This window comes from Notothenia coriiceps, unplaced genomic scaffold, assembly GCF_000735185.1.
Source record: "Notothenia coriiceps isolate Sejong01 unplaced genomic scaffold, NC01 NC01_scaffold00025848, whole genome shotgun sequence".
Classification (NCBI taxonomy): domain Eukaryota; kingdom Metazoa; phylum Chordata; class Actinopteri; order Perciformes; family Nototheniidae; genus Notothenia; species Notothenia coriiceps.
Genome location: NW_011358549.1, coordinates 149,633 through 162,083, shown reverse-complemented (window position 1 = coordinate 162,083; position 12,451 = coordinate 149,633). Strand labels below are relative to the sequence as shown.

Here is a 12,451-nt window from a genome sequence, read left to right as displayed (position 1 = left end):
TTTTGCTGTTATAAATCTTTTTTTTTTACTTGGTCTGAGGAACTATTCTAATTTTTTGAGATAGGATTTTTGAGTTTTCTTAAGCTGTATGCCATAATCAGCAATATTAAAATAATAAAAGGCTTGCAATATTTCAGTTGATTTGTAATGAATCCAGAATGTATGACATTTTTGTTTTTTTAATTGCATTACAGAAAATAAAGAACTTTATCACAATATTCTAATTTTCTGAGACAGTCCTGTATATGGATGAAAAACATTATAATAGGGGACCTTTAACAACTTTAATCTGCACCTAATGTCTTGTAGCAATCGGGTTCATATCGAAAACGATTTGACCTCCAGGGTCAGCAAAGCCATGCCACTGCTGCGCTCTAGGACGAGAAAATCTGTAGAGCTTCTGGTGACTGAACCCATGAGATTCATGATGCTGTCACCTGTGCTATTACTGGGGTCATCCTCCAAACAACTCACATTTATAGTCTGGATCGTAATGATTATAACTTAGAGATAAATTAGAAGCAGACACTGGGACTATGTTGAGCGTACATTCATACGTCTGATGAATGTGCCTGTTACACCCAGTCTAAGTTGTGACACAGATATTAGCCTGTGCCAGACAGGTGTTTTTCTACTGCAAAACAAAACTATAGCCAGCAAATAAAACTTCTGTCTTTTATAAACCCAATTAAAGACACACCTGTACAAGAGGAAATGATCTCAAGATGGCAATTATTACTGGTATATGACTTACAGCAGACAAGGCTTTAATAGAACTAAGACTGCATAAAACCTAATTTAGTTTTCTTTTTAAACGTGTTTAACTCATAATCTCCATCTATTAAAGAAGGGAAATGTTTTTCCCAAGCGGCAAACTCTGTGGAAGAGCCGGGACGCGTCTATCGTTATTCCAACCCAGTTTAGATTTAACCACTGTCGAGCCGTTAGTGGCCGACTCCGCCTACTAAGGGCTTCTCGGCAACTCTGCAGAATCCTATGGGTGACGTCACGGACCCTACGTCCATTTATATATACAGTCTATGGTTTTTCCCCATGTTAACAATCCTGACTCACGTCCCTCCTGATGACATGGCACATTTACATTACAGAATGAAATGCCTGCAATTGGTTTCCAGACTTACAGCCAACAAAAAAGACTTCCTGACTTCACAACTATTGTCACTCTTTGCAAGTTTGCTTGTATTTCTAGTAAAAATGTATTATGACAAATCTGTATTTTACATTAATATTTTAGGTGTGGTTACAAGAAAGATATCACTTATTTATTATTTAATTACTATTGAATGTAAGGCAATGATATTTCTATATTAAAGCGGTATGCTTTAATACAGATTAGTAAGGTAGGGGTGTCAAACTCAATTTCATCGCAGGCCACATTCACATAAAGCTTGCACTCAAAGGGCCGGTTGTAACTATATAAATATATATATAAAATAATGTATTATATTACATTATTGCCTTTGAATTGGATTATTATCGGATAGGATAATAACTTAGTAATTAACTACGTCTGAAAGCAGATGTCCAGGGCCAATAATTGCAAGTCTCTTCAGTGCACATGTCACAAAACGAGATGCATTGTGGGACATGTAGTTTATGGGCAACCTGCTTCTGTAAAGTGGCATGTAACCGTATAATGACTGTATTATATTCTTTGCAAGCTCTTGCGGGGCCACATAAAATGAATTCGCGGGCCGGATTTGGCCCCCGGGCCTTGAGTTTGAGACCCCTGATGTAAGGTCTATATTTTTCTAATTATTTTGTACTCTATACTACAGTGCTGCCATAAGGGAGTCATTAATGTACAAAGTTCTCCCTCTCCCAAGTCGACTGGTCACAAAACTGTATTTTCCGTTCAAAGTATTTTTTCCTCACAAAATATTTTTTTTTCAAAGAGGCATCGAACATCATCTTAAATTACTTCATTTATCGCAATCATTACTAATAACTCATCACACCATTTTTTTTAAACACAAAAATATTACCAAATCTGGTACAATTTTATTGGGGCCGTAAAGTATTTGTAATTGCTGATATATTTTGAGGAAAATTAACTGTAAATAAAAAGTATTTGGGGTGCACGGAGTAAAAACAGCTTGTATTCTTTTGAGGCTGCATAAAGCAACCGCCATCTAAAGGCAGGGCAGCCGAAGCTAAAACAAAAAATAAGTAAAAGTCTGCACATTATTTTAACGACTTGTTCCAGGATTTCCTAAAGTGAGGGAAATATGCTTCCCGCATCCCCTGCTTATACTATGGTTTTTCAGGATCTACACAATAAACACATCTGGATTGCCTACAGGGAAAAATATTGGCACTCTTCTCCCAACATCATCATCCAAAAAAACACAAACATGACTTGGAAAAGCCAATGTGCAGATGGAACACTAGCCTGGTCCCCACAGAGGCCTGACCTCAACATAACTGAGGCAGTATAACTGCACAGAGCCTTAGTTTATCCATCCATCAGAAAAACCCCGCGGTTATGTAATATGTATGTTTGATGCCGTTGCCTTGAATTCTAAGAATAACAGCAGAAAAATCGCTTGGTTAAAACAGGTTTGTTACTTTTGTAATTTTTTATTTACATGTCTTTGTTGACTGCAGTGTTTTAAACAAAACAAAAGCTACAGATCTTGAAATGTGTTTGTAGTTGGCCTACCAGCCCAGGTAGAAACCACAGTTTGCATCAAGCTTTCACATGTTGTTGCCCATCTAGCCCTCACTTCCTGTCTGTCATCTCTCCACTGTCTGTGGATGTCTAAAAAGGCCATCAAATGTCCAAAACGCTAAATGGGGTATAAACAATTGATTAGTTTAACTTAATGCTTATCTGATTATACTGATCTATTAACCTTGTAGAGGAGTTTTCTCCAGAAATTCTCAAATCACTTCACAGGGAAACAATGCTGGTGAGGTTTAATTGATCCTATCGGTACCCTTTCTCCAATATCTCTGGGAGCCAATAATAATCCCACAAAAGATTAAAATAAACCAGCTTTACTAACGGTTCATGAATAGCCAATTGTTGGTCGTTGTTGTGTTGACATACAGTTAAGCAGCAATACAGATAGTAGATGGTTAGTATAGCAAGTTGAAATGTTACTTCTTCTTTCCACCTTTCGGAGCTTTTTCTAGTCCATTAATGTACTTGCGAGGAATTTGATAATGATCTGAAATAGACAAAATAAATATTAATAAAGAGTATTTGCATAAATAAAGCAATTTATTAAAAACTACTGAGTATTATATAAAAAAATTATGAAAGTCAAAGTCAACTTTATAGTCAATCTCAAAATATGTCTGTACACACAGACAGATGCTTCCCACAGTTCAGAGGTCTAAAATAAAACATTAAAATACAAGAACACTCAATAATTACAAAAAACGTTTCAAACCTAGCAGCAAATTGCCAGCTTGATGAATCTGGTTGCCTTGGATCTGGACCAGGACTTTGTCCTTGGACCCGGGGATGGGTTGTAAAACGGAGCTGGCCTGAACTCTGCGCTGCAAAGCCGTGGCCACAACCGCAGGATCCAAACCGTACACTTCCAGATTCTTTATCAAGGTCACCTATAGTAAGCATATGGAAACAATTAGAGCTAGAAAAATAGTTTACCGCTTGTGTCAGCCAGTAAAAAAAATATACTGCAGTACAAACATGCTAAATGTATTTTTAAGGTCACGATGTCTCATTACAATGTTTGTCCTAACAAATGTAAACAGATCATTTTCAAGTAACATTTCACAATATAACACAAGATGGTAAACATGGCCGATGATACAGTATCTGCTAAACATTGGCATGAAAGCATGTTTATTGTGAGCATGTTAAAATGAGAATTTAGCTCTACTTCTGTGCCATAGTTCAGCCTCACAGAGCAGATAGCATTACTCTAGACTCCCTTGGCTATCCTTCATCAGTTTTGGTAGATGTAATCCCTGCTAATCTACAACTTAGAATTCAGGATATTTCAGTAAAGGTTGTAACCTTCTTATTGGAGCCTCGAGAAGACACAGCAATGTCTATGGGCTCGATGTGGCCCTTCTTCTGTATGGGTCTCTGTCCAGGGTACACAATTTGATAGCACTCCTGCATTCTTCCCAACGTCCTGTGAAAATTAGGAGGCACTGTTAAACCTACAGCAAAAGTTAGATGATGGAAAGATGGATAAATGGATTTTTATGTTGTATATTCACTTGCACATTGAGATGTGAAGGTTTGCACAAAAAATGTCTCACAAAATTCTAATGTTTCAAAGAAGATAATTACTAAGCCACACGAGCAAAAGGTAACGACCGTAATGTTAAAGGTTTTGCTAGATCAAATACAGATTGGGTTGGTTTTACTAAGGACAGAAATACACAAAAATACACCTTGATCCGTCTCTTCTTCTTCTTCATCACCAATTTCTGCTGCTGACCAATAACCGGAAAAACCTGTGGCAGCTCTTTAGCACCCCAAAAGTCTTTTTTTCTTTGCATGTAATTATAGTGTTGCTTCAGACACTGCAACACCTTAATGCAGATGTATACATCTGGCTTAAGAGACACCTTCTCAGTAACAAAAGTGATTTCTACCTAAAATGTGAGTCTTACAGTGTTGAAAAAAGCAATGCAGGGATGGTGTTTTCCTTTTTCCCTACCAGTGCCTCAAATTCCTGCTGAGATTTAAATTGTACCCATCAAAACTAGTTTCTAATTAAAGTGTTAGACAGTGGATGAAGTGGATTTTACTTAAGGCAATAGGAGAACAGAAAACATTACGGGATTTGTCCTCGTTTCTCGAATATGGCATCTTGTTTTTCCATAGCAGCGGTTACAAACCACATGTTTTGATGGAAAGACTTCAGAGCAGCTGAATTATTGTTTGTAGATCAGATTTGGATTACATATTTGCATTAGGATGATTATTTCATCCTGCGTCCTGCAATAACGATGCTGAACCTCTCCCTCAGCCCGCATTAGTGTATTCACATGTTCGTAGAAAGGATCAATGGATTTATTTGTATTGATAAATTGTTAATCTTTACAAATCCACATTATAGGTATGTATACAGTCCTATATACAAGACTTTAAGCATGTTCGATAAAACTCATGAAATGACAACATTTGGTGTTTTAGATTGCAAAAAATACCTAAAAAACTGACAGATATAAAATGATTAATCACCTGCTAAAAAGGTCATCCCACTTTAGGGATCCGATCTCCTGGTACTCCGATCTCTCCAGCAAGCAGTCACACAGAATAGGGTCTACAGTCACGTAGCTGTTAAGATGGGAGAAAACATAAAACAAAAAAAACATTGGCTTGATGGCACTTGACAAGAAATGCTCTGCCTTGTAAAAGGGATAGTTCCAGTCTAATGGAGCGGGGTTGTGGGAGGTACTCATCTATATTATTTCAGTAGATGATGGTTGGAACAAACCTGGTTTGAAAAAGCAGGTAGGAGTACCTACAATGAAACTAACAACTGCTGTGTACAGATTCAGCACCAACAACATTTAAGCCACCTAAAAAAAGGCCCAACTGAAAAAACTAAACCTAAAACACTGTTTTAGTGTATACCATATTTACTTTATTTTTGCCTTGCCATCAGACAGCCTTTGACAGATTATCAACGGATAAAATGTTATATCCGTTGATAATCTTTAAAGCCACAAGACTCCATTGATACCATGCATAACAAGAGTTGCTGGTGTACCGCTGACTCAATCAGTTAGAACACTTAACTCACACAATAACAACATGTAATATACCAAACATAAAGTGGTGACCTCCTGTGTTCTGTGAAGAGTCTGAGGGCTTTAAATTAACATAACGGCTTCTGTTCCTAGTCAGAAATAGCAGAGTAAAGATGAGGTAAAGATTAGAAATATATTATACATCTATTACTTGCTTTAGGTAGTTAAAATATGTTCCCCCCTGCCTCAGTACATTGCTCTCCTTCCGTGCGGTAACTCCCGTCTGCCTCTCAAACAGAGGGGCATGCAAACCGCCGAATACTGAAGGTTGTACATTGACTACAGTTAGGTACCTCATAACACTTCAAAACATCTAAACGATCCCTTTAAGCTATGCCAGTTGCTTGGCAGCTTTTATTCAATTTCCTCCCATTCCTGATGACCAATTTGTTTCGGAAGATGCACAATTTCCACTCCCTAAAGGGAAACATGAGATGCCTCTACTTCATCCAGTCACATTTTAGTTCATTATGATAACATCACATGCTAAGCTTTATATTAGCTCAGTGGCCATAGATGCTGCCTTTTTAGCATTGCTCCTAGTTAATACAAAAAAGCTGGTACGGTTTTTATGTTTCAAACTCAAACTACCCTTCAAGTCAGCTAACTAGCACAACGTTTGGTTGTGAGATTAATTAACATATCCTTATGATTTATGAAGACAAACATTAAATGGTACCAAATCATAGCTTTACGAGATGTTCTGAAATCTGTTCTTACTTACTTCTTATTATTTTCATCCACCAGTTCATTTTTCTTAACATACTCTGTGACAAGATGTTTCACTTCAGCAGGCTGCAGTATTGTTCCTTTCCTGTCAGGACATTAACACATATAAGTACAAAAGTAAATGTGCACATGTAAGTAATGTAATATTGTTTTCAGCTTAGAGACTGTAACGGAGGTGATCTCTTGGCCCATAGATCTCGGCCTCCGTTACGGGCACTAAAAACATTGCACAGGAAGCATTGGAATATATGTAACTAGTTTGTCTGTCTCTGTTTCCTGGTTTTAGTCTGAAAAGTGTTCCCCTTTCCCAATGTCTGTTGCTGATTGTGTGCCCACCTGTGTCTTGTTAGTCTGCATGTGTATTTAGGTGTTGTTTTCTTGTTGAGCTGGGAGTGTGTTGTGAGGTCCCTGTGGTTGGTGACGGTGTGCACATGTTCGGCAGGATTGAGGCTGTGAATCATTGTGTCATATGTTTATGAGGTAACAAATGCCCACACCGGGTTGTATTTTGGACGTTCTGCCTCTGTTTCCTTACTTGGTCGGGCAGCTCAATTGTCAGCTTCACAGAGACTTAATAAAAACCGTTGTCATGCTTCTGCCTTTTATAGCAATTCAAAACGATTACACAGTAAACCAAAACAGACACTTAACTTTTTCAATGTTAATTACTATAGGGAGAATCAGCCTGGATAAATGCCATATACAGCAGAAGTTAGAATGACAAAGAGATATTACGCCTGCTATTTAACACTAAAAAACACTCTTTCCGTAATAAAACTTAAAACAAATGAATAAATTACAACTACTACTCCTCCGTTGTTTTGAAAATACAGAACATATGAATATGAAAATACGTTTAATTACAGAAGTTTTAACTATTAGACATGGGATTACTTTCACTGAAGACACTTTGGATTCAAAGTGGCTGCTTGAGCATGCTGGTTTAAGACACTAGCATAAAAAGGGCCATTGTTAAGGTTACTCGTGCGCTTATGTGCTTTCTTTGCTCAACATGCAATCATGTTTCAGAGTTGCCAAAACACTGCAGCTATCAGTGAAGATGCGAAAGGATGATTATGATGATGATGATGATTCACGAGTGTCTTACAAGAGGATTTACTGATAAGGAGAACACAATTCAGTGTCTTTTGGGAGTAGTAAAGAGACAACAAGGGAGTCATTTAAATAATGGTCTAAGATTAAGTATCCTATGTCATGAGAAAACTGTGTTATCCTCTCACGGGGAGCTACAGAACAAACCTCCTGGAGTGGCTAGGGATTCAGTGTTATATCCAAGTGAACATGAAATGGATGCAAGCTAGCTGATATACTAACTTCAGCTCTCTCTGCTGACACCCTGCTGCCCTCACCATGCAAACATGTTGATGCATAAAGTCACCGGGTAAGGAAAACAAACACACCTCTTCTGTACATCGAGAAACAGAGGCTCCAGTCGAGAGGACACAGAGTACATAGTTGTGATCTCAGGAGGCTGGTACGGGGATTCTCCTTCCCCTTCGTCCTGCACCGGAGCCACCTTCCCTTCTGTCTCCTCGGGAACTTGGAAGGAACGCAGTCTATAAAATGTTAGAAGTAAGAAAAAGGAAAAACAAAAAGGGCTAGTCAGTCTGAATGTAGGCAGGCTGCAAGTTTGAATCTCCACCAAGAATTTCTATAAGTCGGGACAGGGTTTGGCTCACTGTCGATTTTTCCAGTCGACCTCTACAATGCTCTCCACACCCTTTGTCAGTTCTTTCATTCGCACAAGGTTATGCTGCTTCTGCATGGCCTGTAGAAACTTGGACAGCTGCCAGGAATAATCATTGAATAAATGCATACAGAGTTATAAATGAGTGTATTTTCATGTGTAAATTGTCACAGTCTAAGCATTTAATATACCTTTTTGTAGCTGGATTTCTTGATGTCAATTTGCTTTCCGCTTGGGCTGAAATAATACAATATGTTCTCAGTACTGAATTTAAATCCTTCTCAACATGTCTTGAAACATTCAGTGTACTTTACCAGCAGGCGAACATGTGGTTCCGGAGAAATGTACTGGTCAGCAGGGGGAGCTCTGACTTCTTCACCTTGCTCTTGAGAGCATGGAGAAAACACTGCAACAGCAGGGCGTCCATTGTCTCTGTGAAATCAGGGCATGACCTGGGTCCAATTTTGCCAATCACATTTTTTTCCACAGTTTTATCAACAAAACACAACGATATGGGCTCTAAATTAATTCAGTGAGCAAGCCCTCACGCCTGCCCTGCAATCATTTAGTAGTGAATGTCTACATTTAATTTGACAAGAGATAAATGCTACCAGGACAGAGTTAAGTACTTCAATAACTTGAGGTAGTTGTTATTATTTTAAATACATTGTAACACATATGGTGGGCGGTGTAACTAATTTGGTACCTTGTGGCATTTTCTGGTCATCCTGGTTACCATCCTCTTCCTCATTGCCCTTTTTCTCTTCCTCCTGCTCAGCCAGACTTAACGCGTCAACACCAGAGCAGGCTTGATCTGTGACCGTTTCACCGGGACATTGCTCTTCCTCCACACATTTTTCCACCACCTCCTCTTCCTCCATTTCCATCTCATTAACCTCACATTCCTCTTCGTACTCCCCTTGTCCGTCAAACTCGGCATTTGGTAAAGAAGGAGGACCTGACTTATCTCCAAAAGCCCTAAAAGGGGGAAAAGAAACATGTGCAATGTTTAGGGCTTCATAATGACTAAAAAAAACTGTGATCATAATTGGAAAAAGTTGTATTGCGATGATTTATTTTAAAAGAGGTACTGAGCATTCCATCAAAAAGAAATAAGTGGAAAATATGTATCAATAATAGTGTGATATAAATAATAAAGGAACTGATGATAAATTGGAAAACATGCTCATCAGACTCCTTGCAGGGAGAACGAGATGAGAAGATTGATTTCACTGTTTGACATTAGAAGCAGTCAATCTAACTTTTCATCCAACGCCCTTTAAACCAGAACCTGCTCAAAAAGACATTATTGCAATCTCCAGAAAGATGGATATTACTCACCAGAGATGATCCATGTACGTGTGCAGAACACACACTCCTCTTCCTTTCATGCCCAAACTGTGCATCTCTCCTGTGGAAACTGCAGCCGTGCCAACTGCAACAGGAGCTCTGAAATCAGCCAGGAGTGTCATACATAAATCTGTGATGAACGACGTGCAAGATATCTTTCCAAACATGTTATAATAACTTACCCATTGTTAACTAATGTAACAGAACAGTAGTCGCCATGTTTCACATCGGGGAGACCACTTGAAGGCACCACCACACCCGGCAGCATGAGATCTTTGGGGAACGACATTATTTGTTACTTGATATCAATCTAAATGTAAAGTATTACACATCTTTCCGGGTCTTGATCCTAAAAATGTATACCTGCCCCTCCAACCATCTTCTGCAGCACAGGAGGCCATGTCATGAATGTTGGCAGGAGAGCAGGGTAGCGCCAAAGAACATATACTGAAAACATAATATGACAACACACAGTTTAAATAAGTTACCAAAAATCATTTCTATGTAACTTAACAGCTAGCTTATTACCTGTAGGATAAAGGCGTTTCTCCAGTTCAAAGAAAAGTGGATTTTTGTGAAGAACATAAAGGGTCACAGCATCTCCCTTATGTGCATAAATCTTCACTACATTTAATTCCTCTTTGGTGGGAACCAGCTCAGACAGCTCATCAGCAGACAATGAAGGAAAGGCTGTAGACAGGTCAGCTTTCAGCTTTCTCCTAAAAGGTAAAGACAAAAGTCTCAGTCAATGGGTAACGTCATACAAGCAAAAACCACTGCTGCAGATATATACTAGATAAATGCAGCATGTTGAATATTTTTTATTTAAAAAAAGTGTCTTGCAATGTTTATATTTAACCAAACACGGCACACATTTAACATGCAGAAATAATTGTCTGCATGCCATGTACTGTATGTGGATTTTCTTAAATTGCAACCCCAATATTGTCACAATATCATTTGAAGTATTGGTTAGAAAAAGTTTGATATTTGATTTTCAGCAATAGACTGATTAGTAATACAGTCTGGGGGGTTCTGACTGATAATGGCTTGGCAGTGTTGGATTAGATTAATGCAGAGGTGTCCAAACTACGGCCCGTGGGCCATTTTGAATCGGCCCTCAGCAAATTAAAAAAGTATAATGGAATATGGCCCACAAATGAAACTTGTGCTTGTCTTTTATTGTACTTCTTAAATATTTATGTACAAATATATTACACAGTAGTATTCATGTGTTAATAAGACCACTTTTCAAATAAATTCAGTAAATTAAAGTTGGAAACATTTTCTAACATATCTTAGTTGATAAGAAAAAAGGCCAATGACTTACAGTATTTAAATAACAAGCTTGAAATACACCCTTCCTATTTCTCCTTATTATAATAAATCTGAGGCTTCTGTTTTAAGGAATGAGCTGCCTACACTCACAAGCATAATTTTCCTACATTTGATTGATTTTGCTAACTTATAACTGAACTTATGAGGCGATATTACCTCTAGTGAGTTGCCCAGCCCTTCGTGTATTCTTCTGTATGTGGCCCTCATTGAAAAAGGTTTGGACACCCCTGGTGTAATGCATGAACACAAATACCAGTATACTATTTGTACACTCAGTATCTGGGATTCAATGGTAATTCACAACAGCTAAAATTAGCTCACTGAGAAAGTGATATACTCCTGGGTTCTTGATGCTTCCAGAGGGGAACATGTTACTTAACATTAAGAAACATTCTGATTCACGACAAGTGAGGTCTAATATCTGGGCAGGTCTCTGAAAGGCTTGAAGTTGAGCTTGAGTAATTATAAACAAACCACTAAATAAATAAAATAGAAATAAACGGTATCATGTAATACATGGAGAGAAGCACATAAATAGTTTTGAGTTGACAGCAGTTCTTACTCACCTGTCTGATCCTTTGATTGCTGTATTGGATTTGACACGGATTGGTTTGGCAAACATCTTCTCAGATAATAAACAACTTCCGTGACAAATTCAGGATATCAGTCTCCAAAATAATATAAATGTTCATTACATCAGGGCACACATTCTCAAACAACGTCTAATTATTTGCGAAATAGCCTAATAGTTATGTATTTTGGGCTTTACAGTACTCAGATATTCCTCGTTGGGTACGACGGTCCGACACATATTTATGTCCGACGTGAAACTGTACCGCGGCAGATCTAGGGAAACGTTAGTTCCGCAGTGCGAAATAAGCACATGGATGTATGATAATTAAATGATGATAATGTATTATTTTTAGACCCGTCAGTAATAACTTGAGAAGGGTGCATACGCTAGGAAAACTTTAAATTCACACGCGGAGTTGCCTACTTCAAATTGCTAATCCAATTGATCTAGTATTTAGGAACCACCAAGCAAAGAGATAAATTAATGAAAATGTGTATTGACCCCCATAACCCTGTTCGTGTTTATGCTCATACTGTATGTTATAGCATGTTTGAAGGTCAGTGAGGCCTGCCTCTGTATTATCCACAAATATGTAAGTTTGATTTGTGATTTCACTGTTAACTAAGGCTTACAGAGAATATTGTATTATGACTGAATAGCCTACATGTCAAAAGCTGAATAAAAAAAGAATTTCCAAAAAATATTTTTTTTATTGTATTTAGATGAATTGTCGTAAAAGATGAATTCCCCTCCTTCATTTGATATGTTCCACGTTTTGTTGCTGTGATGGTAACTTTCTTAGTTGACAGAACATAACTTCATGCTAGCAAACCAGTCTTTAAACCCCACAAAACACCAAAACAGACAGTAATTATTTTTATAAGGTATAGTAATATTTCTGGTCTATACTGGTTTTCAATTATGGTTCTCAATCCGATATTCAGAACAATAAAATGATTGTAATATTTGCTATGTGAAAATGAAGT

General features: G+C 37.9%; 1 protein-coding gene across 1 annotated transcript; it reads right to left on the bottom strand.

Moving 5' to 3' along the window:
* Window positions 1–2,581: 2,581 nt before the first annotated feature.
* Window positions 2,582–11,694, bottom strand: eif2d (eukaryotic translation initiation factor 2D). The gene is made up of 15 exons (XM_010783799.1): window positions 11,458–11,694; window positions 10,082–10,272; window positions 9,917–10,000; window positions 9,736–9,826; window positions 9,545–9,652; window positions 8,910–9,181; window positions 8,518–8,635; window positions 8,395–8,440; window positions 8,196–8,302; window positions 7,917–8,072; window positions 6,491–6,580; window positions 5,195–5,290; window positions 4,013–4,133; window positions 3,420–3,594; window positions 2,582–3,194 (listed from the first exon to the last, which is right to left on the bottom strand). Exons 1-15 carry the CDS (start codon window positions 11,511–11,513, stop codon window positions 3,124–3,126), a joined length of 1,782 nt encoding a protein of 593 aa, XP_010782101.1. The 5' UTR covers window positions 11,514–11,694; the 3' UTR covers window positions 2,582–3,123.
* Window positions 11,695–12,451: the final 757 nt, after the last annotated feature.